Raw genomic sequence first — 27,151 nt, 5'->3', positions numbered from 1 at the left:
CATTTCTTTCTCCTGTGTTAAGTTTTAGTCCCCACACAGGGTCCCAGATGGCTGAGCAAGATCCGGCTTGGTTCCTGCTCATCACTTACTGGCTCCTGTATTTCTGGTCCACGGTAATGCTTACCTTGTTTTTAAATCCAGTTACTTGCTTTTGGACTTTGTCTCTTCCTAAATATATTTTTGTTACTGTAGATGCAATGGAGAATTTGTAACACCATCCGATGGAAACCCTGAGGTTCTCAACATGCATACTCTACAATGCTGTGTTAAAGCAGGTGGATAAATGATTAGGGCATTTAAAATCTATCCTTGGATTAAGACCTGGGAGTGGAGAACCTGACTGCTTTTACTCTACACCATCCACTTACAGCCAGAGTCAGACCCTGAGCAGCCTGAGGAAGCTGCTGTGAGGTTTTAGAGGTGTTAAGGACTCTGTTCTTTACAGACAGCCTTTGAAGAATTAAAGAGTCTAAGGAATAATAAGCAGTGGTAGGAATAATTATGCTGGTGGGGGGCGCTACACACCGACGTGTACCTGCAGTTCCCTCTGCCATTGGCCTCAGGATGTTCAGAGTCAGTTACCCATGGGTGGCAAGCACACCTCACATTTTAGGTGCTGATCTACCTTCAACTTCTGTTCCTGTCCTTAACAAGGAAGTTATTGTGTGATGTATGTAATTTACCTTACACGCATGCCCAGCTGGCCGGGACGGAGGCTGTCCGAGCGCCTGCCTGATCCTATTGCCCGGAGGTGCCTCTTAGCACACGCTGCCTTTTTATGTTACAAACACAGGCTCCGTCCCTTTCTCAGCCGTCTCTACTCCCCAGGCGGGTAGGTTGCACTGGCTGGATCAAGTCAAGAAGCCAGAGGGCTACCGCACCCTAAACTACCAATCACGATACCCCCCTGCATGCCGACAGCATCTCAGCATCTTCTCTCCGCCTCCCCGCCGTCCCTTTCACTCTCTCCTCCCACTCGGCCTGTGTGGCCTCCACCACCTCCTCATCCTTCCGCGGGTGCAGCCTATGCCTCCCTGACCCGGGTGACCCTCATCACTACACCCAGCCCAGGCCAACCCTCGCATCCCCAACTTCTGGCTTGGTCTCCCGGCCTTGCCAACCCCACTCCTGTTCACCCTCTGTACCCCATGACAGGGGATACCAACACTCGGATACATGAACACACACACACACTCCCACTCACCCGCCCATCCATCCATCCTACAGGCACCCAGCACACAGAGGCTCCGCGTCACGCACATGCGCACACGCACACACTCCCTCAGGCCCCTCCGGATGCCTCACTACGGCCCGCCCGTCTCTTCCGGCCGGCCGGGGCACGGCGTGGCACTGGCTTTGGGGCTGGGCCCAGCCGAAAGGGGCGTGGCCACGGGGGCGTGTCCGACATGGGGGCGGGGCCGGGCCACGGGGCGGGCCGCGGTAGACGAGCGTCCGGCCTGGCGCCGGCCATGCTCATCACGCTGTGCTACCTGTACCTGTGGGCGCGCTGGGGGCGCCGGCCGGCCGCGCTCGTGCTCTCCACGGTGCGGCAGCTGCGTACCTCGCGCTGCTCCTTCACCTTCTGTGGCGCGGCGGCGCGGCCCGGGGACGCGCGCGTGTGCCTCAGCCGCGGCGGCCGCGTCTTCTGCGTCGGCGAGAGCCAGGTGGGCGGGCGGAGGCGGGGCGGGGCGGGGGAAGCACCGCGAGGCCCTGCGCCGCTGCCCGGGTAACCCTGCAGTTGCCCGAGGCGCGCGCTCGCGCGTCCACGCGGTCCCAGCCAGGGAGGGGCAGGGTGTCCTCTGTTGCTGTCAGAGCGCTAGTACGGCTACTGCTTGGTGGCCAGCGACCGGTCCTAATCTCTCCTAAGCAGTTTGGGCCGGCCTGGGGGACTCAAGCTGGACGGCCCAGGGCTGGACCCCCAAGTTCAGTTCCCCCTGGGAGACAGAATCTGCCCTTACCCTCTGCAGCTGCAGTGTCTGCGTCCTTTACTAGCAGGGGCTCACCGCAGATTCTGCATCCTCAGCATCTCGGATTCTGCTCAGTGCTTAGGAAGGCGGCTGCTGTCCACTGAGTGCCCCTTTCTCTGAATCTACTCCCTGCCTGCCCGGGACCTAGCCTTGCCATTCAGTTGTGACTTTACAGCGCGCTTCCACGCACATCTCTCGTGGTCCTCACTACCACGGTGCACATGGACACAGGACAGGTGTCAGGCTTCGGGGTGGCTTGCTGGCCCTTTCCTGTTCCTTCTGCAAAGTTGGTGCACTTAGCATCCTTTACCCGGGTCCAAGCTTAACTACCATTTCAGAGTTGAATGTGTCGAAGCTGCGCCCTAGGTATGGGATGGAATTGGGCCCCACCAAATAAAAAGGTATCCTAAATCAAGACAGTATGTATTTACACACATTGAGTATGAGCTTCCTCAGTTTTCCGAGGAAAGTAGATGAGTATCACCCACATAACCATCACCGCCTAGCCCCAAGGGGCAGTGTGCTCTCATTTCATTAGATTAGATGCTTGGGCCTTACGATTAATTCTCCTAAGAAGCTGATTGAGGAAGATAAAACGAGGAAGAATTGAGGGGTGAGCTTTTCTGTTATAGTAGTTTCTATGCTGGTTCATTTATTTAAAAAAAAACCACTAGGCTGTAGATCAGCGTAGAAGGTTTAAACATACAAAAACGTAAGAGATGGGCCCTAATTTTCTCAGTTTTACTTTTGAGCCTCTCTCCAAGCCTGAGTCGGGGCAGCCTTGGTCTTTGTGGGCCTCTGCCGGGATGTGCTGTGGTTTTGTGTAGTTAGCTTTGCTTCCTCAAGCTACATGGGACTGCCTGTTCTGTGTCCTCACAGATTTCAAACCACAGTTCTTTATTTCTATTTTTTAGCTTCATCCTTGTTAGGGACTGAGTCTGTTTAGCTTATCAGCCTTGTTTGAAATGATTCAATCTTACAGTAAATAAAAGAATGCGTAAGTTTTTTATGCTGCGATATTTAGGGTCTGCAAATGGAAAGGCTGGCAATTTGTGATTAGCTACTGCTATTTTAAGACTGGAAATGTTAAAAAAAAGACTGGAAATATTATTGGGCTGATGTTGGATGCTGTGGATACCTTATTGTCAGCCTGCCTAGCTTGGATAACTTTACAGGACTGAATTGGAAAGCCCCTTTTTTATCCAAGTCAGACATACTAAATCCTGCACTGAAGGTGTACATTGTAAAACTAAAGGCTCTACTGTAAGCTGATAAGTATAACCAACATAGTTGATACAAACTGGATAGTTTAAGCATTTTTGTTTGTTTAATATATGTATTCTATGTTTGAATAGACAGTTTTTCAAAAGCTCTTTGATATTGAAGATTATATTCAATTGTAGAGGACAGTTTTCCTCCTCCAGATTAAAAAAAAAAATTTTTTTTTTGAGACAAGCTCTCACTATGTAGTTCAGGCTGGCCTTGAGCTCACTGTGTAACCCAGGCTGGCCTCCAACTCTGAGCTATCCTCTTGCCTCAGTCCCTTGGGTGCTGAGGTTACAGGTATGTGTCACCACGCCTGGCTCCTGTCCCAGATTTTCATTCATTAGTCCAGCAGGTATTGATGAAGTATTGGTAAGTGCCACGCTATGAGGCAAGGGCGTGTTGGAACTGATAACAATGGAGCTGACTCAGATACCCAAATGCCTTTTTAAAAAATGGAGATAGCCTCCCATCTCCTTTGATTTCAGCTTTTTCTGCTCTGAGTATTTCTCGTTTTTGCTAAGCGAAAGCTTTTTAAAATCAAATTGCTGGCTGAGGATATGCAACTCAGTAGACCTGGCAAGTACAAGGTCCTGAGTTCAATTCCTGACATACACACACGCATTACCCCCCCCCCCAAAACCCCACCCCCTCCAGGTACCACACTGCAGGTAGTCAAGGGCCTTAAATGAAAAGTGTGCTGTGGAACCTACACACACATGTGCTTTCTATACTTTTCATTCATCTCCTTATTATGATACCTAAAACTGCAGATGCTGTGTAAATACTTGTTTTATTACATTGTTTAGGGAATAATATGAAGGAAACAAAATCTGTACACGTCAGTTCAGATGTGGTTTTTTTCCTAAATATTTTTATTTGATTTCATAGATGCAGAACCACAGTGAGGATTTGACCCTATCCAATCTGCTAACCCATACTGTCTGTCATCTGCTTTAAAAAAACACTAAACTAAAATTAGTGGCCCCAGCTCTTGACTGGCATTTACATTTCAAATGTGCTTGCTGACTGACCTCCTTGCTTCTGATAAAGGCCTCTGCCCGGGACAGCTTACCCCAGGGCATGGGCGGTGTGAGTTTCAGGGAGACTGGGCTTCCCAGATCTCAGGAGAGGAGCAGTGTTCACTTCACTTTGAGCAGCAGATGCAGAAAGGATGAAGCTACCCGCTGCTGCTGGCTGGGACAACTGTGGGGATAAAGGGACATCTTTAGGCCTCTGTGGCCAGGCGGGCATTCCTAGGCCTCCATCCTTAACTGCATCCGAGTGTGATTCGCAAAGCACTTGCCTGCTAAGCCAGAGGATCTGTGGTTGGAACTAATGGTGCAAAAACGATATCTGGAGACTCTAAAGCTGCCTTGAGTCCTAGCAGGGCTTTGCAGCTGTCAAAGCAGTCAGGGCTGCACAAGCTGTGCAGGTGCAGGTGGCTGCTCTGGGGGAGCTGCTGATCGCTCTCGCTGGCCCGCACCTGTGTGGCAGCAGAGAAGGGATACATGGCAGCTGTGGTTCGAAGTGACACCAAGTCTTCTTTTATGTTTCTCTCCCACTGCACAGTCCATCGACAACCTGAACAAATGGGTCCTGTTTCTGGTCTCTCCCTTCGTACTTGAAGCGGAACACATAGCGTTTGTGACAGAAAGCATTTGGGAGCAAGGTGACAGTTTACAGAGACCGACGTCTGCAGAAACAGTGAGTACCATGTTTTTCTCTTATGCACTGTAAGGAAAGTATGTGTCCTAATCCATGTTTGTCCTTGATTTCCAATTTAAAATGTTAAATTAAATGATCAGTTTGGCTGAATCATACATAAGTTTTGATAGTGTAACTGTTTTTTTGTTTTCTGACCTTCCTTGGGCTTTTGAGTTCAGTTTACCATTCTTGTAAGTTTAGCAGATATCCGCAGTCACTTTTAAAGGAACTCTTTGAATACTATATATTCTATTCACAACCTGGAATACTTAAAATATTCCATTTTGAAACATTCTCATGTGCAGATTTAGTTTGTTAGCCTTGTTCAGAATGCACCCTTGTGATTGGTCTGTGCATGGCTCCCATTCAGCCATGAATTATGAGCTTTCCCATGGACATAAAAAAGACCCACAAACCATTGCTTGGGAAAGAAACTGGGACAGTGCCTGTGAAGAGCCCCAGGACCCTTCTCCTGGCTCCACCCTGTCCCTAGTTTCTTTTTTAGATGCCTACAAACACCACCTTTCTGAACACTTGCACAATCCTTACATATTATCAAACTTATAAATATGGTTGAGCTTGAAGTGTTTTTGTGTATCCTAATAATATATATGAATTTAGTAAGATTTCAGTTTACAACCAAAGCCAGGATTTCCACAATGACATAAAATATCAAGGATGCCCAGATTTCCTCTTTTTTTTTTTTTTTTTGTTTGTTTTTTTTAATTTTATTTAAGGAGAAAAGAAAAAAAAAAAGCAGGGAAAGGGTACAAGTTATACAGATTTACAGAAAAAAAATGAACAGTAGGAAATCACTAGTTAATGGATTACATATTGTCATCTTAGAAATAATTGTTCAAGTCACAAAATTAAAGCTTGTAAAGTGGACATTCCATCAATGATACTGCAAACAGTTCTGTTCATTGATCCAATAAAACTCTGTGATATCATTTTCTATCTTATACACTTAAATATACATGCAGTTATATAGTTTAGAGCACTTTCTTTTCCTCTCTTTTGTACCATGACTATTACACATTTTGGGTTTCATTGCTCCCACGGTTCTTATTACTTTTTTGGAAGAGAGTAAAACCAAATGTGATATAACAGAACAGAATCGGTCAAGTCAAAAGGGTGGACATAATAGATAATGTAAAAACATAATACAGGTGATCAACAATGGTTACCATAATGTCTCCCGCTATCTCTAATAGAATTGCCTATATCATTAGTTATAATACAATTGAACAAAACAGTAAAGAATAAAACCGACAAAACCAAAACATTGGAGACATTGTAGGTCTTCAAAAGTAGCTAAAAGTCAACAAGAATGGGCGTCATAATGAATCTCATTATCTTCACAGCTGATGCCTAAACTTTCGAACCTGATACTATCCAGCAAAACAGAATAGGGGAACATCAGTTAAAAACCAGATGGTGAGAGTAATACAGGGCTTTAAATCAAGGTAATGAAAAGTCAAAATGGGTTACTATAATATATCCTGCTATTTTTTTCCTTTAATTAAAAGGATAAAGATAAAAAAGTAAATAATGGAGTGGAGATTGAGATAAAAGAGGGCATAACAACGAAACAGCGCAGATCAAAACATAACCATTTAAGCAGAATAGTGTTTCACCACCAGATAATCCTAACCTAAAAGTAGTACCATATTGTTTCTTTCTTTGAAATCCTTGAGTACAACTTCGTATACTGTAGCATTAAGTATATCAAAACAATGTAAAACCATTCAAGAGAATGACAGCATTACAGAGTATTTAGAATCGACTAACAGAAAATGAACAATGGTTTCTGTATAATCTCCTTGTCTTTAAAAGGTTTTTGCTTATACTATCGTACATAATAAAATCCAATAAGATACAGCCTATTTAGACCATTGGAGACAGAAGGACAAAAGCTAGATGAGACTTCAAAACAAGATGATACTAAATCAGTATTACCTATTAAGATGTCATTTTCTCCAAAATAGCTGTTCCTATCATCCAATCTTCTCTGCCTCATTTCTGTTAAGCTCTTTTTCTGTCAGTAGCTGTCAATTTGTCTTCTTCATTTTGTTCTCTGCTCCATTTGTTGTGGCCTCCCCGCCACTATTTCTGGGTTCTTTGTATTTTTCTTTTTTTAGAATATCCTGCAATACTTTCTGTAGAGTTGAATTGGTGGTTGCAAATTCCCCCAGTTCCTCTTTATCCTGGAAGCACCTTGTTTTTCCATCAATTTCCAGGGACAGTTGTGCAGGATATCTCAATCTTGGCTGGAGATTATTATCTTTCAATGCTTGAATTATTTCCCCCCACGCTCTTCGTGATTTGATGGTTTGTGCAGAGAAATCTGCTGTAATTCTGATGGGTGTTCCCTTGTAAGTGGTCTGTTTCTTGTCTCTTACAGCTTTTAATATTCTGTTCTTGTATTGAATTTCTGGAATTTTTATTATTATATGCCTGGGTGTTGCTCTGTTTGGGTTGTAGGTAGCTGGGGTCCTGTATGCCTCATACATCTGAGTATCTTTACCTTTTGCTAAATTAGGAAAATTCTCCTGGATTATTTCTGTGAGTAGCTTTTGTAGTTCACTTGTTTGCATCCCTACTTCTTCTTTTATGTTCTTAATCCTTAAGTTATGGATCCTCTTATCATCTTCTTGTCTTTGTATTATTGCTGTTTGTTTCTTTGTTATTTTTAAGAAGTTTTTCATTTCATTCTCCCATATTACAAGTCTGCCCTCCAGTTCAGATAGTCTGTCCTTAGTTTCTTTCAAGCTGTTATGCCAGTCTTCGATAGACTTCTTAGTATCTTGGTAGTCCCTTTGAACCTGCTTCACGTATTCTATGCTTTCTCTGTTTTCTCCATCAAACAATTCTCCCCTTTTTTTCTGTTCTTCCATTCCACCACCTGTTTTTTCTTGGGTGATGCTTAGCATTTCTCTAACTATTCTGCATACTTCTAGCTTCAGGTCATTGATAACTTCATTCCTGAATTGGTCTATGAGGCTCTCTATATGGTGCCTTATGTGTATTGGTGCGGTGTCTGCTATTGCCTGTTTCTCAGAATTGGGGGCCGAGGAGCCTTTCTTGTTGCTGCCTCTTCCCATGCTGCCTCTTCTTCTCTGTTCCTTATATATGCAAGCTTATATAAGAGGCCCAGCTTCTCTCCCAGTCAGCCACAGCCTGATCGAATTGCGTCAGTTAGGTGTTCCCGCTCACCGCTGCGCACCAGGGAGTTACGGACCAGGCAGCCTACGCGTCTCCCCTCCCGGCCACCGTCAGGCTCTGGGATCTGGGTTGGGACAGTCTACCAGGTCCGCCGGGAGCGTCACGCAGGCCAGGCACTTTTCACCAATCCCGCCCGAGAGGGGGATGTGTGGCTGGAGTCACCACCGCGCCCTGCTCCCGCAGGACTGCTCGGGCCCAGAAAGTCCTCTGCTGGAGTCAAACTGTGGTAGAGTGTCAGTTTCTCTCACTCACCTCACCATAAGTCAGTGCACGCCTCCCTGCCGTTCGCAGATTGCCGTTCTCAGAGCTTCTGTGTGTCTCTCCCCTTGCCGAGCCGCTGTAGAGGCAGCCAGCCGCTGTGCGGCGGGAAACCCAAATCGCGGCTTACAATGGCGCGGTTCCAGCCTCCACACCGAGTCTTTTCTGTTCCTGTTTTAACACCAGGACTGCATTCCAAGTTGGCTTCTCTCAGCCCAGTTCGTTCCTGAGTCAGCAGAGCATATCTCCACCTGCTTATGTCTCCTTAGTCCGCACCATTCCTGGCTTCTGAGCCGAGTCTTTCAGAGAGCCGCCAGTAGTTGCTGTTATCTGTCCGCCATGTTCTCCCGGAAGAGTCAAATGGCAACTTAATTGTGTGTACTGAGCAATTGGCTAGATCTTACATCTTTGACATCCTCCATAATATATTAAAAGATCACTGTGTGTCTTTCCGGTCTGCAAGAGTCCTTCCATGAGGCCTGTAGGCCGTAGAAGTCTCAGTAAGCAGTCTAGCCGGGACAGAAATTCTCAGCACTACGTTGTGGTCAGGGCAGCCATGACACCAGAAGTCCCAGATTTCCTCTTAACAGGAAAACGTAACTGTTGCTTTTTTGTTTCTGGTCCTGAGCTTGAACCCAGGGCCTCCTGCACGCTAAAGTACACACTGTCCCCCTGAGCTGCATCTGCACTCCCTTTTAATTTCCTAAGTTATTACTTCATTGTGCATCCTATGACATATGGTGTCTTTGTTTTTGGAGGTAGCATCTGGCAATGTACAGTAGTTCAGGCTAGCCTTGAACTCATGGCAGTTCCCCTGCCTCAGCCTCCTGGGTACAGAGATTACAGGTGTGTGCCACCACATGGGATAACATGAAGTATGTTAAAGAACAAGGTTACCATGTTATGTAGGGTACAGGCTATGCTGCTTGTCAAAGAGACCCAGAGCAGGCAGGCATGACACAAGCAAGCTTGACGTTAGTTTCTGCCTCTGCCAGGCTGTCCAGGGGCCTGTCTCCTTGCCTCTTGGGGTGGCTGCATACTTCAGGAGGGTGGCTGTGCACCTGTGCCACACGTGTGTGGTGCTAGGACCAGGGCTGGAGGGAGAGCCCTGTCGGAGATGTGGGAGCTGCGCTCAGAGCTGATGGCCCTGCATGCTGAGTGCTGGTGAAGCTGAGGCTGGGGTTTGGCGGAGGAGGTAGGGAGGACTCTCAGAGGAGATAGGGAGGACTTTCAGGGCAAGTGCTGCCCATGCTTTAAGGGGAGGCCGGGACCCACAAGTGGCAAGAGCTTTCCCATTGGAACAGCATGCAAGGAGCACATGGCTCAGTGCTCAGAGCACATGGAGGGAGCAGCCCAGAGATAGCCAGGGAAGTGGGGCTGCAGTGCGGTGTAGGCCATTGTCCTGATGCTCTGCTGACTTCCCATGACACAGCTGGGTGGCCCTCCCAGTGGTCACTGGATAAAAGCCAGGATGCTCGAGTGCCAGCTTACGGAATCAATTAACAGCAGGCAGTGAGATGCAGCAGTGATCCCGGATGTGTTGATGGCTTGGATCCTGAGCAGCGGGGTCGAAGGATCGTGCGAGGCTCATGCAGCCTCTGTGCCTCCGCTGTGCCAGCCCTTCCTGAAAAGCCCACTAGTGCCCATTAAAGCTGGAGTTGCCCTCCTGGGCCTCTTGGACACAGGTTCTCAGCTGAGCTATGCATGTCCCCCTGTGTGCTGTGCTAGGCTGCTGCATCGAGCCCAGGGCTTGGGTTACTGATTAGTTTCTTCATGCGTGTGAGAAACCCTGCTGTTTAGGGCCAAGCAGGGCTTCCTCAGCTTTGATCTTTGGGTGCAAGCCTTTTGCTTTGCTTCCCCTTTCTTCCTCTTCCCTTTGTCTTCATCTTCCAGTGTGGATTTGAAGTGTCCTGTTTGCTTTTGTCCCCTGCAAGCCCATCCCCCTGGATGAGGTATCACTGACCATGCAGCTTTGCTGGCTTTGCTTTGATCGTGGTGCCCAGGGCTGCTTGAAGGCGTTTGCATAGTCTGTGGCTCCCGGGCCTCATTCCGAGAGAAAGGAAGTGCAATGGGGTGAGGACACAGTTGTCTTGGCTGAGAAACATGATCAGGGATGTGTGCCGATCATCCTTCGGCCCCTTCCTGTCCTTCCATCTCCTTTGTCTCCTGTGTCTGTCCACCCCAGAGGAGAGGATGGAATGCTGGACTCCCTTTATGGGGTGCTGACTCAGCATTAAGCAGTGGACCCCTGGCTCACATGGTGACCGTGGGCAGAGGCAGCTGAGGGCTGGGGAGGGGGGCTTGCAGGCTCCTTCCTGCAGGAGTTGCACCCTCTCTCACCCACCCAGTCCGCAGAGCCTGCCCTGGTCACTGGTCAGTGCATCTCCTCCTCCGATACCTTCCTGCATTCCCAGAGCACCAAGGCCCCACAGCGTTGGTCTGGGTTCTGAGCTTCAGCTCCACCTGCGCCTGGCCATCAGCTTTGAGATGGAGACTTCTTGAGATGCCAGTCAGCTCGTGCGGGGTGCCCTGGCCTGGCTGTGGGACAAGTGGGTGACAAATGGAGGGAGGAAAGTTCTGAGGTTTGTCCTTCTCCAGGCAGCCTAGGCCAATTAGTGTGTTTAGTATTACATGGTATTTTAGGACAGGGTCTCGCTGAGTTGCCTAGACAGGCCTAAACTGTGATTCTTCTACCTCGGCCTCGCAGAGTGCTGAGATTACAGGTGTGTGCCACCACACTTGGTTTATTATTGTATACAGCATTAAAAAAAAGATTTTCAACCTATGATGAATGTTATCATTATGTGTAGCCAGAATGTAGCAATAGAATCAAAATGCAAGAAAACCCGCTACACTTTTCAGCAGGAGTTAGCTCTACAACAGTCCATCAACCATGGAAAAATTGAATTCAGAATTACATGTTTCTGATTATGCAAGTTGAGGGAGCCATGTGTGCATGCCTGTAATCCCAGATTGAAGCAGTAGGATCACCTGTAGTTCAAGGCCAGCCTGTGCTACATAGTGAGACTTTGTCTCAAAAAAAGAAAGTAAGTTGAGGGAGTCCAGAAATAGTTTTGGAGAGTCAGGGAAATCAGCCATGGCACCTTAGACTATAATGCTCATGGTTGCTTTTTAAAAAATAAATATACTTTAAAATATAAAGTATAAAAAATATACTGTATATTTTTTAAAAATTAATTTTGTTGCTATACTTTTGACATACACAATGATCACATTCATCATAGGGAATTTGTACAGTACATAATATTATCTTAATTTTTTTTCCTCATTCCCTTCCCTTTCTTTCCTTTTCCCTTCCCTTCTTTTCCTCTCCCTTTAGGAAATTTTGTTTCTATTGTTTTCCTTCTATTTTTAAACTTATTTTTCTTCCTAGTCCCTCCCTTTCTTTTTCCCTTTTCCTTCCCTGCTCTGTTCCCCTTCCTGTTTGAACATTTTCTTCCTACTTCCTGGTATCTAGCGCCCATTTTGGTCTTTATTTACCTCATTTTGGTTTCTCACACAACAGAAACAATGCAGTCCGGTTTATTTCACTTAAGAGCGTGGTCTCAAGGTGCATTCATTTACCTGCTTATCTTCTCTAGTGCTCTATAGCATATAAAAATAATGTTTTCTTTATCCATTCATCCACTGATGTGCATCTGGGCTGCTTCCAAGATTTAGCTATTACAAATTGTGCTGCTATAAAAGTGGGTGGGCATACACCACTGTGTATGATGTTTTTAACTCTTTTGGGAAGATACCTAGAAGGGGAATATCTGGATCAAATGAAACCTTTCGTATTAGTTTTCTGAGGAATCTCCACACTGATTTCCATATTGATTGTACCAATTTACACTTCCACTAACAGTGGAGAAATCATTAGATTTTTTTGAGACAGATCTCACTATAGCCCAGGCTGGCCTTGAACTCCTGACCAGCCTTCTGCCTTAGCCTCCTAGGTCCTGGGATTGCAGGTGTGTGCCACCACACCTAGCTTTACTGTTGCTTATAAAGCAGGTGTATAATAGGTAATGGAAACAGTCCCCATCCACGGAGCCCTTTATTCTGTCCCAAGCTTTCTACAATAGGCGGCTTTATACACATTCTTTAATCTTTTCCACTCATAACCCTACACCATGATGGGTGTAAATGCTCTGTGGTTTGCAAGTTCCCAGTGAGGAAGCTGAGAGTGCAGAGGCTTCTCCAGGCGCAGCCCACTGTGATTTCAGAGTTTGAGGCAGGTCTTCCTACCCACTGGCTCTCTCTTCTGTTGGGTATCCTGTGAACCACCAGCTCTGAAAGCCTCTTTTGCACAATCCCAAAGATCTGAAGGCCTGTGTTGGGTCAGCTTTTTCTCCGTCCCCCTTCTGGTGGCAGTTTGAACTGTCTGGAACTGTTGACAGCCATCCTGGCATTTCTCCTTGGTGGTTCCCTGAAGCCCTGGGCTGGCCACTGGAACCTCCTGATTCCCAAGATTGGAGCTGCAGCAGGAATCTGTGGGCCTAAGGTACCTTCAGGGGTTCTGCTGGCCTGTACTCTTCTGGCCACCTGAGATTTCATGTGGCCTGCTGAGGACCAGTGGGAGGGCCTCCTCTGTGCTAAGCAAGCTCTCTGCCAAGAGCTGCGTCCCCAGACCCAGGGGATTACATTTGAAGTTGTCCTACTCCCTTTCTCCTCACTGAGACCCAATAGCTGACACCCACAGTTTAGAGGAGGTTTATTTGGGCTCATGTTTGTGGAGGGTTCAGTCCATGGCAGAGTCGCACAGTGGAAGGACCTGGGTGGAAGAGAGCTGGTACCCAAGAAGCAGAGGAAACAGATGACTCTCACAGGACATGGCCCTGTGACTGACTCCTACCCCACACAGGAAGTCAGCTGTGATCTCCACAGTCACCTTCCCGAAGCCCCACCCACTAGTGCAGGGAGGCTCCTGGATGTCCAGACTTAAAGCCTAATGGAAGTCACGGGATTGTGGCTTTGTCCTTTCTTCCTGGTCCCTGTCACTGGAGGCTCCTGGGGAATGGCCTGTTGCCCTGGTGGGTCCTTTTAGCAGCTGAGACTGCAGTTACTTTTAATTGAGAGAGTTGTATTGAGTGACTTGGAAGCATGCTGTCAGCTGCACATGAGAACATTTGGGCTGAAATAATGGATTTAGTTACATTAAAATGCAATATCCATGGGCTGGAGATTTAGCTCAGTGCCATAAGCATCTGCCTGGCAAATGCAAGCGAGGTCATGAGTTCAGTCCCTGGTACCCCCCCCCCCAAAAAAAAGCAAGCAATGTCCAGTAATTGTTGCGTGTGACTGTGAAGAGCCAGAGAGGAGAGGTACAGCCATCCTTTTAGAGCTGGAAAATGTCAGCTCATCTCTTCTTCCTCCTTTCTCTTAGCTTGTCAAGTGGTCAGACTGCTGCCTGCCGTTGGCATGCCGGCCTGGGGATCCCTACCAGGTCATCGCTGAAGCCAGTGTGGACGACTTTAGCAGGCTGGGGGTGGCGTTCATGGAGGACAGGCTCCGGATGGAGAACGGGCTAGTGCCCCAGAAGATTGTCTGTGAGTGACTTCGGGCTGTGTGCTCCCCAGCTGTGGGCGGGTTACTTGTTGGGGTGCAGGGAGGGGGGCGGCTGGTGGGCACTCCTCTTGGTGTGAAGAGGAGTTTCAGTTTAATTCAGCCAGCAGGTTTGATTTCATCCTAGAAGTATAAAATCCACAGAGGTGTCAAGAGATTTGGAAGCAAGGGATAATGTATCATTAGTGTTTTAGGATTTGTTAGAATTCTTTGTAAAATTTTTTATTTTTATTTTTTTGTGACACTAGCAGTTAAACTCAGGGTTTTGCAATGACATATGTCTCCTGTTTTTAATTTCCTAATTTTTTTTAACTTTAAGAAAGGGTGTCGCTAAACGGGCCAGGCTAGGCTCAAACTTGTGACCCCTGCCTCAGCCTCCCAGAGTGCTGGGATCACAGGTGTGCACCACAGCAGCAGCTTACATCAGGATTTTTCAGAACAGTATTCCGTGTGAGCTTGTATTCAAATTCAGAATGCTTACTTATTTCACACAGTATGAATAGCTTGTAGACTGTGGTTTTGCTGAGTGGGAAGCGTAGTGTTACTACGAAGTTCTGAATCTTAACAGCTTTTACTTAAAATATGGACATCCCAGGTTTTGGGGACAAATCTTTTCTTTTAGGCAACATGCAAACTGTTCCTCCTTAGGCTTACATGCAGGCTTTCTGTGTCTGTGAAAGTTTCCATTTATATCATAGGCAGTTGGGAAATCTGTGTGAATTACTGTTTGCTGATTTGCCCAGTACTGTGTTGCTCATGTAGCAAGCGCTCAGTCTTTTTCTCCTCGCTCTCCACCCACCGCAGACAGTGTCTGTCTGTATAGCTCAGGTTTGCCTTGAACTCCTGTGGGACCCAAGCTGGCCTTGAGCTCCATGTCTGCAGGATCCTCCTGCATAAGTCTCTCCAGTGCTAGAGCCTCAGGCTTGTCGCTACACCTGGCTCAGCACATGTTTCCTGAATTGGTGATCATGGCTTTGTGCTCCAGTCCAGAGAGGAGACACTGTGGAACCCTTCTGCCTTCCACATCCTGTGAGGTGTCCTGAGCATGACATCCCTGGGCTGTGCTTGGATCAATCATCTGTGTGACCTTTGTATTTCTGTTTCATCACCATATAGGAGAATGACATCCAAGACCCTGAAATTTTAACTAAGTAGGCAAAGTCATCTCTCTACATCTTTGTTTCTTCACCAGTCAATAAGAGAATTCTAGCCAGGCACAGTGGTGCACATCAGAAATCTCTGCACTCTGGCAGGCTCAGACAGGAGGATCATAGGTTTGAGCCCAACCTGGAAAATTCTTTCTTTTTTCAGTGCTGGGACTTGAACTCATGACCTTACACTTGCTAGGCAGGTGCTATGCTGCTGAGCTATATTTCAGGCATGGGCAAGTTCTTAATGAGACCCTGTCTGACAATAAAAGTACATAAATTAATTAAAAAAAGAGGGGGCCTGGGATGTAGCTCAGGGCAAAGGTCCTGGGTTTCAGTCCCCAGTACTCAAAACATAAAAAGAGATCCGAGGCTGTCTGATTTGTGCAGGAAAGACGCTGTGAAAACCTGGAGTTTCCTGTGGCTCTGGGCTGCCCCAGAATGGAGGTGGGGTGTGCGGGAGCAGGTGGTGGGATGCAGGGTGTGGCGCAAGCTGACCGCTCTTCCTGCTCTCGCCCTAGCGGTATACTTGCAGGACTCTGCTCTACAGGAACTCGCAGACCAGGCCTCCTGCGGCCGGGCCGCAGCCCTACTGCCCCGCGCAGATCTCTCCCCAGAGACGGAGCCCACCCTGGACGGGAAAGACAGTTCGGAGGCCTCTGGAGATGGCACCTCTGAGCCGAGCAGTGAGCCCACTGGGGACAGTGAGCCCGCGGGGGACAGTGACCCCCATGGCCTCACCGAGCACCTACACCTGCACCTGTCCAGCTGCCATGAGTGTTTGGAGCTGGAGAGCAGCACCATCGAGTCTGTAAAGTTCGCATCCGCTGAGGACATTCCCGAGCTTCCCTATGATGCCAGCGGTGGTCCACAGGCAGCCTCCAACGGGCTCAGCCAGGAAAGGGCAGGCAGGAGGGGCAACGCCGTGGGGAAGGCACCCAACATCCTCCTTTATGTGGGCTCCAGCCAGGACGCTCCCGACCAGCTGCAGCAGGTCCAGGCCCTCCTGGCAGACTGTGTGGACACTGACCGCTACCTCCTGTACCCGCTGCCAGAGGACAGTGCTCGCAGGGATCCATGGCTGGACCACTGCGTGCTGCTGGTCATCGCCACGAGGAAGCCCATCCCTGAGGATGTGCACCAGAAGTTCACAGCCTACCTGGCCCAGGGTGGGAAGGTGCTGAGCCTGTCTTCATCCTTTCTGCTCGGTGACCTGCGGATGACTTGCAAGGCTGCGCTGCAGAGTACCGTGCAGAACTTGGTGTTCTCTAAGGCTGGAGGGGGTGACCTGAGGCTCAGCGCACTGAGCAGCGGTTGTGTCTACAAGGATAGCCCCGAAGAGATCCTCGGCCCTGACAGGTTGCAGGGCCACCTAGAGAATGAGGACAAGGACAGGGTGATTGTGCAAGTGCCTTTCGGAGACTGTGGCGGGGAAGCCATCCTTTGCCAGGTACTGAGAGTGGCTTCCATGGGGCGCCCGGGCTCTGGCGGAGGGAGTGCCAGGGCTGCCCAGTAGAGGGCTCAGGAGAGCATAGCTGAGGGCTGCTAGGCCCGGGGCAGGGGGTTCTGAAGCTGATGGCGAGTTTGGGGAATCCCTGCCGAACCAACACGCAGGCCAAGAGAACGGGCCAGGCTGTGCTACGATCATGTAACCCAGGACTAGCCAGAAAACTCTTTTATTTTGGTCTTTACTAATAATAAGCTTTCTAAAACGTGTTAATTTAATTTCTTGTATGAAAGCACACCATGGCTGTAATGTCAAGCCATCATTTAACGTGGGAAATTGAGAGGTTTAGGATAGTCATTCTAAACAGCAGTGAATAGCCTGATAAAATATTGCAGTTGATTGTAGAGGTAGTGTTGAAACCATCCTTGAGAGCACTTGAGAGGCTGGGTTAGGTGGATTGCCATGAATTTGAATCCAAGGCCAGCCTAAACTACATAGTGGACCTTGTCTGAAAAAAAATCTTTAAAAAACCCCAAATATAAAACAAAACTAAAAATAACAACAACAACAAATCATCCTCAAATCCTCAATTTCTGTCTTATGATTTATCACTCTTCTTTTTATCAGTACCGGGGATTGAACTCATGATTGTCTGCTTGCAAGGCAGACGCTTAGACCGCTGAGCTAAATCCCCAGCCCCTGATTTATCACTCTTAAAATCTGAAGTGCTTATACTTATAATCCCAACACCTAGGAGGCTGAGGCAGGAGGATCTTAGATTTGAAGCCAGCTTGGTATACTTAGCAAGACCCTATCTCCAAAAACCAAAGCCAAAAAAACAAACAAACAAAAAAACTGCTGAGAAAAAGTCTGAATAAGAGACCATTGAAATGACTGGAAAGAGATGGCCTGTTCCTGAGTCGGGCAGTGGGACGGGGTGCTGTGGGGAGTGCTGACTTGCTCTGTGTAGGTGGGTGTTGTCTGGCTCCACTGCTTCTTCCCCGAAGCTTTTTGTTTGAGGAAGTTGCAAGACACAGTGCTTCAGCTTGTCACCATTTCCTGTCCTCTCTGAACACCTTGGGAAGAGAGTTTCTGTTGGAGTTGGTGACCAAGGGCTCCCCGTGTAATGATCCCGGGGGATGTGGGTGTTTTACCTGAAGGCTGGCGAAAGTGGGCAGCTTGGGTTTTGTTTTGTGCTCGGGATCTTCTTACCTGCCTAGAGAATGGCTTGTTTCCTGTTTAGCTTTCAGTTCTTCTTTTGTGTCTTTTTCCAGCCCTCCTCGAAGGTAAGGCCTGTTAGGTGTCCCTGTTTTCTTTGGGGATACCGAGAATCGAACTCAGGACCTCACAGGTATGGCACTGCTGAGCTAGATCCCTGCCCATTGTTTTTCTGGTCAGTTCTGCTGACACGCTGTATCGCTTCACTGCTTTTCTGTTCGAAGCCCACTCATTTGTCCTTGAGATAATCCTCGGGCAGAGAGGGCTTAGTGTTGGGCAGTGTGGCCTGAGGGCAGCTGTGCCAGCTTCCTGCAGAGCTGCGGGCCACGTGGGCTGGTGTTTGAGGCCTCCTGTTGCCCTTTTATCCTCTCCCTGCAAGTGTGTCACTGTGGGAACCATGCATTCTCTCAAAAGCCACCTAAAATCCTGGCTTCCTGGAACTGTTTCTGTTTGGAAGAGCGAGTTTGCCACTGCTGCACACCGACTTGTGCTGGGAAATGGATTCAGCTCTGTCGCCATCCAGTTCTCGCAGGGCGGCAGTGATCTGTGGCTGCGCTGCTTAAACCGAGCCCCCAGTGCTCTGCCCCAGGACCAGGGCAGCCAGTGCAGCTGGCCAGGCGGATCCTGAGGAGGAGGGAGGCTTTTGATTTTAAATGACTTACGTGTGACGGTCTCTTCTCAGGCCTGCATTGCTATGATACTGAGACCATCCAGTAAACACGAGTATAGGCTGCTTAGTTTCCCTTTCTTCGCTCAGCTTCCTGGTCATTTTCTTTGTGATAAATCGAGGCACAGTGGAACCCAGCAAGCAGCAGAGCACTTCAAGGGCGAGATGCAGCCGCACGCTGGGCGTTGGAGCCTTGGAGGGTTGAGCTGCCGGTCCACAATAAAGAAGAGGGAACCAGAAGTGTCCCTGTGCTTGCTGTGCTGCAGGGTGTCCCCTGCACACCCGCCGTGGCCACATGCTGGAGTATGGTTATTGTGGGCCAGGGTCTGGGCTGGGAGATGTCCAGATAAAGCTCTAGCATGGGTTCAAGGTGTCGCTTCGCTCACAGGAGAGCGGTCCTGCCCCTGCGGCAGCACCTCCACCATGGCCTCCAGGGTGTTTAGTGGTACCCCCATCTTCTCTGGTTGCGCCCCTTCCTCTGTCCAGAGCTGCAGGTGTTTATAGTGGCAAAGTGGTGTTTTCAAAAGGAGCCAAGTTACAGAGATGGGTTGGTCACTGTGGTAACCGCAGGGCCAGCAGAGGATGAGACGTCTACCCATACCATGTGGACCAGCGTGGGGACCCGCATGCTGTTCTGTCCCTGCTAACTGAGAGACAGAGCCACAATGGCCACTTTCCCCACTCCCCTTAGAGGAGCATCTAAATCTTTTCTCTTTTCTTGTTTTCTTTTTGTGCTTTTGTTCTTTCTTTTTTTTGAGACAGGGTCTTGCTATTCAGTTCAGGCTGGCTTTGAACTCACAGTGATCTTCCTGCCTCAGCCTCCCAAGTGCTGGGATGCCAGGCATGCACTCACCATGTCCAGCAATAGTTTCATTTTAACCAGAGTGCAAAGCCTGGATGAAACCCAGGGAACCCCAACTCTGGGAACTCAGGTGAGGGAAGGCACTAGCGAAGGCTTTCGGGTACATGGGATGCCACACCCATGACTTCCTGCTAGTGAACCTGCTTCCTGTTTTCCAAGCACATGAATGAGGCCCAGGTCTCAGGGTCCCTGCATTTCAAATGTTTGAGCTCAGGACCACATGGCTGCTGGGTGATAGATGTCCCAGTTTGGAAGGCCTGGAAAGTATTCGGTGACCCGCCAAGGTGGTTGCTTTGTAGCTGCTCGGGTTCAGAGTTAATATTCTGTTGTTAAGGAGAACAGTTCATTGTCAAGTTTTCAGAAAACCTGGGAATAAAACTATTCCCCCACCCTTTTTTTTGTTCTTTTGAGACAGGGTCTTGCTGTGTCATCCAGGCTGGTTTTGAACTCATTATGTAGCCCAGGTTGGCCTTAAACTTGTGGTGATCCTCCTGCATCAGCCTCCCGAGTGCTGGGAGCACAGGCCTGCACCCCCAGGCCCGGCTGTTGAAACTGATTCTTTTAGTACCCACTAGGGCCCCAATTCACCAAGAAAATCTGTCTTTTTCTCCAGGTGCACTTAGAACTACCTCCCAGCTCCTCTGTGGTGCAAACCCAGGAAGAATTTAACTTGCTCAAGTCAAGCAACGTGAGCCGGTATGAAGTCCTTAAGGAGATCTTGGACGCCCTGGGCCTGAGCTGCGGTACCCAGCAAGCTCCTGCCTTAACCCCTCTGCACTTACTGACGGTCGCTGAGGTGAGTGGGCTCCTCGGGGACAGCGTGCCTCCTCAGGACCTCTTCTGTGAGCGTCCTGTTTCAGTGGACAGGCTTTTGATGACTTTTGATTACTTGTTGTTGTCTTGAGGCAGGGTCTCACTGTGTAGTCCAGGCTGGCCCTGAACCCATTATATAGCCCAGGCTGGCCTCAAACTTGTGGCGATTCTCCTGCCTCAGATTTTCGAGCACTGGGATTACAGGCATGTGTCCCCATACCAGCTTCACTATTGATTTCTGTTTTAGAGTTTGTGTGTAACAAGGGTGGGTGGCCATGGAGTTGGGTGGGTGTTGAGTGTGCAGGTCATGGCCGTTCCCATGGGAAGATGATCCCAGGGGTGTGGCTACCGCTGCATGTCTGTGAGCTTTCCACCACAGATCACAGAGATGTTTGAAAGGAGACTGCGTCTGTTCTGAAACCATGCAGGTCCTGTACTTGAGTACAGGGTCTCGCATGTGCTAGGCGTGCTGTGCCACGGAGCTACTTTCCCAGCCCTTTTTCATTATTTGTTTGGAGACAGGCTCTTACTAAGTTGCCCAGGCTGGCCTTGGATTTGTGACCCTCCTGCCTCAGCCTCCTGGGTAAGAGGGGTTATAGGTGTGTGCCACTGTGCATGGCCAGACCTCTTCCTGGCTGTTATTCCTGGAACAACACAGTGCAACACTAGCGGTGCACATAGCATTTCTGCTGTAGTTGGTGTTCTAAGTCCTTGAGAGATGGGTGATGGAGGCTGTGTGTAGCCAATATTGTGCTGTTTTCCATGAGCGCCTTGAGGTTCTGTGATTTTGGTGTCCATGGGAAGGGAGCACTGGAATTGGCCCGCTGTGGGGAGCACGGGGTGATGGAACCGCAGTGGGTTGTTTCCATCAGGGGTTTTCTCAGCAGTCTTTGGAGGAGGAAATCACTGTCTCAGTGATGCTCGCATGCGCCACCTCGTGGCCATGGAGCCTCAGGAGTTCAGTGTCTGGCTGCCTTGGCGCCTGGGAGAAGCCAGCCTGAGTGTCCGCCTGCAGGGCCTGAGTGATGCCTGGCTTCCTGCAGGTGCCGGATCCCCAGGTGTGGGCTTGTGCTTATCCCCTCTTTCTGACACGCTGTCAGTTTCTCAGTCATTATTTTTCTCAGTCATTGTGGCAGATTGTTCTGCCTGTCACCAGCGACATGTGAGCAGAGCAGTTAGCCAGGGAGTCTGGGCAGTCTCAGGAGGCCGGTTGACCCTGCATCGCCCCAGCCCTGATTTCCCCAGCGGACAACAGACCCAGCGTTCATCCCATTGCTCACCAAGGAGGAGGCTTTGTCTTTCAGCTGGTACTGAAAGATGCTCGGTATAGGGAAAACCCAGGAGACACCTTACAGGATTATTTGAAGAGTAGATTAAAAGAAAAATGCGTGAAAGTTCTACATAAATTGTATTATTTAAATGATAAGGTCATTATTCTTTTATTGAGACAGGATCTCACTGTATAGTGCAGGCTGGTCTTGAACTCACAGTGATCCTCCTGCCTCGGCCTCCCGAGTTTGGGATTACAAGTGTCCATCATGCCCAGCAATAATGTTATTTTTTTATTCTTAGGTTGTTGGGAGGTTGACTGAGCTAAACATATAAAATGTTCCTAACCAATGTCTGGTTCCTAATTAAAGAGACTAATGTTTCCATTTTCAAAAGGAGTAATACAATAATGGGTACTTGTTTAAGAAACCTTTTTAACATCTTATTATAATTGTTTTTTTAATTCTCTCCCTCCCCAGTAGTTCAAATTAACCATTCTTATGTTTCATTTTTGTTGCCTCGTTTTAGCCAGTTTGCACTGTTTTTGATGGACGCGCTGGGGAGCTAACACTCCAACTTTTGTTTTCGTGTCAGGAACTCAGAGCTCCCATCATTTACTTTCTGTTCGGTGTGTTCAGTTAATACATGCTGTGGCTTTACAAAGCTATCAAAATAATGCCACGCTGCGGGGCTCTGGGTCCCGCAGGCACAGGGCTGGCTGTGTGGCAGGGCAGCAGGCATGTGTGGGTGAGGTCGAGCTGGTTGTTAGGCCTGGGCTTGGCCCGGCCTGGGTTTCACCGGGGCCATGGGACAGAGCCAGGAGAGGAAGGTGTCACCTCGGGTTGTTACCTTCCTGTGGGCAGACGAATGGGAGCCTTGGCTTTTGTGGTGGGTTTGCAGGGCGGGGAAGCCTGCAGTCCTGACACTGAGGCTTGTCGTGGTGTCTTTTCAGGAAATCACACGATAGGGGCTTGATGTCTTTGAGTTTACAGTTCTGTGAACTGCCTGGGGCACCTGGGTTGGGCGAGATTGGTTTCTCCTTCTTACCAATTGGGGGAGAACAGGGGTTCGCGTGCGGTGGAAGCAGGCGTTTGCTGTGCTCACAGACATGCGTGCTCTGCAAGGTCACTCTGGCTTAGCTCCCTTTCGTGGTTTTAAATTTTTTTTCCTTTGGTACCCAGAATGGAACTCGGGACCTTGCGCTTGCCAGGCAGGCACTTATGTACCGCTGAGCTATATCCTGGCCCTACCCTTCCCGTCTTGCTTTGGTCCCGGGCCTGGCCTTCCTGTTGATCTCTGCCTGCTTCCCGCTTTTCTGCGGGAGTGCTAGGAACTGCAGGAGCGCATTTCCAACTTCTTGCCTTTTTTTTTTTTTTTGCTGTCCTGGGGTTTGTACACAGGGCCTCCTGTCACATGCCCAGCCGCTTCTCTCCCTTTCTGAGTGTTTTTAAACTCTTCTTAGAAGACCTTGCAGGTGCTGCAGAAGGAAATGCTAGCAGCTTTCTGCTGAGTTTTCCTGGAATAGAAGGGTTAGTGTGTGCAGAGAGTTGAACGTAAACAAAATCATGCACTGAGGTGGTCTTTTGGAGGCAGTTGGACAGGTTCTTTCGAGCCTCCCAGAAGCTGAGGCTGAGACATCACCCGGTGTCTCCTGGTTACTGCGCTGTTGGCTCTGTGTTTGTAGACACGGACCACAGACATGGGCAGTAGAATCGGGCTGTGTCTTTTACTTGGTTTTCCTTCCTGCACCACACTTGATAGATCCCGTGGATCTCCGCAGAATGGAGTTACAGTAAGAGGCTCCCACCTTACCCAGACTGGGTGTCCTAGGCCACTTTCTGTTTTTTGTTTCTTGTGAAATATGCAGCTCCTAGAAATCAAAGTTCTTACCACGAGGTGTCGCTGCTGAGCTAAGCTGCCTGGCACACAGATCCCTAGGACCATAAAGCTGTTCTTTCAAAATTTAATTTTTTCTCTCAGTATCAGTGTGGCATAGTACAGTTTTGAAATTTTCTGGTAAATTGGTGGCACTTTCTTTTGGGTCTGTAAAAATTACTTGAAAGTCACAGTTCATAATATTCATCATTCATTCCACATTATTGGGCACTAGATCTAGTTATAGTACGTGATACGAAAGAACAAAATAAACACCAGAATTGTCTGAATTCTCTCCTGCCGCCAGCTGTGTTTATACAGTTTGGAGCCAAGACACTGCACTCCATAGCAAGAGTCACGGATTTATGGAGCATCTCTGTGCTTCGTTTTTACTGCGAGGCTGGTGGGAAAAAACCACCGTGTCCCTAGGAGGAGAAATTCAGCCAGCGCAGTGGGCTCTTGGTGTTTGTCGGGGACGCATTCCGAGCCTTCACTGGTGCCTGAGCACCACGGCAAGCATGTGACGCCTGCAATAAAATCCCATCATGTATGACTTTGTCAGCATCACCATGCAGGACAGGAAGGAGGGACAGGGTCCACTGAAGTCCAGGCTCTGGGTGGCCAAGTGCAGCTCCTTCTCTGGCTGGCTTCCTCATATTTAACTCAGCCTTCCAGGGGCAGGGTGGGAACCCAGGCCCCAGCAGGGTTCCAGCGTGTTAAACTTCGAGACCCAGGAACACACACGTAGCCCCAATCTCCATCCCTGGCAACAAGACAGGCAGGAGGGGTAGCACACATTGCGGGGTTTTGGGTGGTGGGGTAGTGCCGATCTCAGTCACCCTTAAAACGTCCTCTGTGTTTCTAGATTGTCTGTAGTGATTGTGTGTTATTTTTTATAGTGAACCAAAGCAATTTTTAAAAACTAAAGAACACTTAGGCGTGGTGGTCACACCTGTCATTCCAGCACTCAGGATGCCGAAGCAGGAGGGTCACCTGAGTCTCAAACCAGCCTTGGTGACACAGTGAGTTCCAAGCCAGCCTGAGCTGCATTGTGAGAGCCTGTCGCAAACACACTTCCTCCTCCCCGGCTTCCTTTCTGCAGGCATCACTGGGGTGGAGATGGGGGAGCTGCATGGCTGGCACAGAGCCTGGGGACTGACACTCCGTGGTCTCTGCTCGACATGTCCTGCCTTGGTGGGTGATGGAGTTAGCAGATGACCTTTACCGTGGTGGGACACCAGGCTAGATTCGAACTCACAGTGATCCTCCTGCCTCTGCCTCTGCCTCTGCCTCTGCCTCCCTAGTGCTGGGATTACAAGCCTGCAGTACCACCTCCAGCTTGATGTTAAGTCTGAGGGTTAACGGTTTTCTAGAAAAGCTATAGTCCTTTCCCTTGTAGAACACCAGAAAGAACATAATTCCTTGATGTTGTATAGGAAAATTATCATAAACTTATTTTAGCTTTGGCACATGCATGTAATCTCAGCACTTGGGAGGCTGAGGCAGAGGGTTATTGTGAGTTTGAGGCCAGCCTGGGCTACATAGCAAGACCCTGTCTCCAGAAAAATCCACTTAAATTTATAGAAAAATACAGTTCTTCCCATTTCAGAAAACAGCCATCTCTTTTTGATTTCTCTGCTTCTGTTTCCACTTGTTCTCTGCCGGCGATGGCACAGAAGAGGGCCTGCAACCCTGCACTGGGGGTCTTGAGGACCCTTCACTGGCTGACTGAGACTGGCTGGGTCCTGGACCTGTCACCGGGACAGAGCTGTCCCCACCCAGAGTCACCTGTCTGCATTTTTAGATGTAAGACACCCTCCCCCAAGGATGGTGTGTGGCCATTGCTTTCGGGGAACTGAGGCTGTTTTGTGGGGGCCTCTCCAGCTAGCTTTCTGCTTGTGACCTGGGAAGCATGAGATTTTTTCCCCCCCAAAATGAAAACTCTCTGGATTCCTTTGGGCATTCATCGTGGTGGAGAGCTAACGATGTGTAGGCGATCTGAGAAATAGAAGCCGGGCCAGACTTTTGGCAGGGCCCTGTGTGGGGGTGTCTGGTTACTTGACCCTTGGGATCAAGATGTAATGGTAATTAGAAGTGACAAGCGAGTTTGTTATTAGAGTAAGGAGGTGGAATCGCCGTGCAGTGGACATTCTCAGTCTCCAGAGAGTGGGCGGTGGCATGGATAATCCACGTTTGAACAAAAACCAGTTGGGGTATTTTATTTCCATTCCACTGAAGCATCACTACAGCACCTTTTTTCTCCCTCAAAAAACAGGTATTGCTGGGAATTTTGATATTCATAACTGTGTCAAAATCTAGTATGAGGGAATCACGTTTTTTAAAAATTTGTTTTCTTTGTCCATGTTTAAGACAAGCACACAATTGTTTAGATACACATATCTATAGTGAAATGGGAGTTACTTCTCTGATACTATTTGCTTTATTTTTTAAATTTCTTATTCATGTTTATTTATATATTTTGGGGGTGTCTTGCTATGTTTTTCAGGCTGACCTTGGACTCACTGTGTAATCCAACCTGGTTTCAAACGCTCAGTGATCTTCCTGCCTCAGCCTCCTGAGTGCTGGGATTATGGGCATGTGCCACTGTGCCTGAGAGTTACTGTTTGCTTTATGAGAAGACAAGGTCCTTACTTCCTTCCCTGGCTGTTAACAAAGGGTTGAGGCCCTGCTGAGTGTAGCACTGTGCTGTGGAAGTTTCTGGAAAACCAGACAGAATGTCTCACAGACATCCTCACCTTCTGTGGATCTCATTGCAGCCTGAATAGGTAGGACCAAGCCAGTGAGGGCTCCTTAGCCACGAAAGAGGGAAAAACTGAGTTTATTTCTCGAAGTGCTGGGGATCAAACCTGTTGCCTTGGGCTGCCCGAGCTTGTCCGCAGCATGGAGCCTGGGTTCTAGAATGACAGGAACCGGCAGGTTTTCCTGTTGAGTTCATCGGAATTCCCCGCTAAAAACGAAATCTTTGCCAGCCGGTGTTTAGCATAGCGTCTGACGTGGACGCCGCTCCTTCTCCTATCTTTAGTCCGGTCTGAATCTCGAGTGTCTAGCAGGAGGGCGTCCACCAGCCTTCCCCGAGGTGCAGTTCAGCCTCATCTCTGGAGTCACAGCTAGCAGGGAGGCAGCCGCCCAGGTGCGCCCTGAATAGCTTCTGAGCTTTTACAATGCTGCACGGCCAGGAGCAGCTGGCAGATTAAAGCAAACACTGAAAAGCTTTTATAGCTGTGGGTGTTTTAAGGGTCTTTCATATCCCTCTCTTTTCTTTTTTTTCCTTCACTCTCGCCCCAAACTGGACCCTTTTTGTTCTTTTTGACTGACTTCCCGTTGCCAGGCTTAGTAACACCCATAGCAAGGACTGACTTGATGCTTTTGGTATTGAAAGGGGCAGGAATAATCCGTGCTTGTTTTCCTTAGCTTCCCTCTCCGAGACTGCATTTTCGGGCAGGAGGAGGCTGTTCGGCTACTGTGTGACCCGTCACTTGCTTGACCTGTGTTCCTTTATGTGCGTCTGGGACCCAGGTGGGGACCAGGAGTGTTTGAGGGAGGTAGAGCCACACTGTGTTATTTGTTCTCCACCGTGACTTAGTTCGGGTACAGGCTTGGTTTTTCTGTTTTTGGTGTTGTCTTGGGGTTGGGGGACAGGGTGACCGGACCTCGGGACCCAAGGGACATCACGCCCAGCGCTGCCTTCTCTGGCCGGCACCCATTTAGTGAGCACGGCTTTATTTGCTCAGTCTGTTTGTAACCTCTGTGTGCGCTTGAGTTTGGGGATGGCAAACACTGGAGTAAAAACTCCAAGCCCGAAAGCTTTTTGTCTTCTGCACCAGCTCCCTAATCGCTGCCATG

The 27,151-nt window shown here is 48.7% G+C and overlaps 2 protein-coding genes across 7 annotated transcripts in view; one reads left to right on the top strand and one right to left on the bottom strand.

The window, feature by feature from the left end:
- The window catches only part of Ripply3 (ripply transcriptional repressor 3), a 40,831-nt gene extending 39,145 nt beyond the window's left edge, over positions 1–1,686 (bottom strand). The window contains exon 1 of one of the 3 annotated variants that reach the window (XM_013146126.3): positions 1,562–1,686. The gene's annotated coding sequence lies outside the window, so the exon portion shown is untranslated. Of the gene's footprint in view, positions 1–1,496 lie in introns of all 3 variants that reach the window. The other 2 variants (XM_023562496.2, XM_063224494.1) reach the window with 2 other exon arrangements.
- The window catches only part of Hlcs (holocarboxylase synthetase), a 178,092-nt gene that overhangs the window by 10,724 nt on the left and 140,217 nt on the right, over positions 1–27,151 (top strand). For 3 of the 4 annotated variants that reach the window (XM_013146122.3, XM_013146123.3, XM_063224491.1), the window contains 4 exons: positions 4,803–4,937; positions 13,810–13,972; positions 15,658–16,586; positions 19,944–20,126. In XM_013146122.3, coding sequence (XP_013001576.2) covers positions 13,921–13,972; positions 15,658–16,586; positions 19,944–20,126 — 1,164 coding nt within the window. In that variant the 5' untranslated portion in view covers positions 4,803–4,937; positions 13,810–13,920. Of the gene's footprint in view, positions 1–1,422; positions 1,665–4,802; positions 4,938–13,809; positions 13,973–15,657; positions 16,587–19,943; positions 20,127–27,151 lie in introns of those variants that run through there. The other variant, XM_003463938.5, reaches the window with a different exon arrangement.

The sequence above is a fragment of the Cavia porcellus genome, unplaced genomic scaffold (assembly GCF_034190915.1).
Source record: "Cavia porcellus strain 051 isolate PalLab524CR breed Dunkin Hartley unplaced genomic scaffold, mCavPor4.1 scaffold_15, whole genome shotgun sequence".
Taxonomy (NCBI): domain Eukaryota; kingdom Metazoa; phylum Chordata; class Mammalia; order Rodentia; family Caviidae; genus Cavia; species Cavia porcellus.
This window is presented reverse-complemented; position numbering and strand designations above follow the sequence as displayed.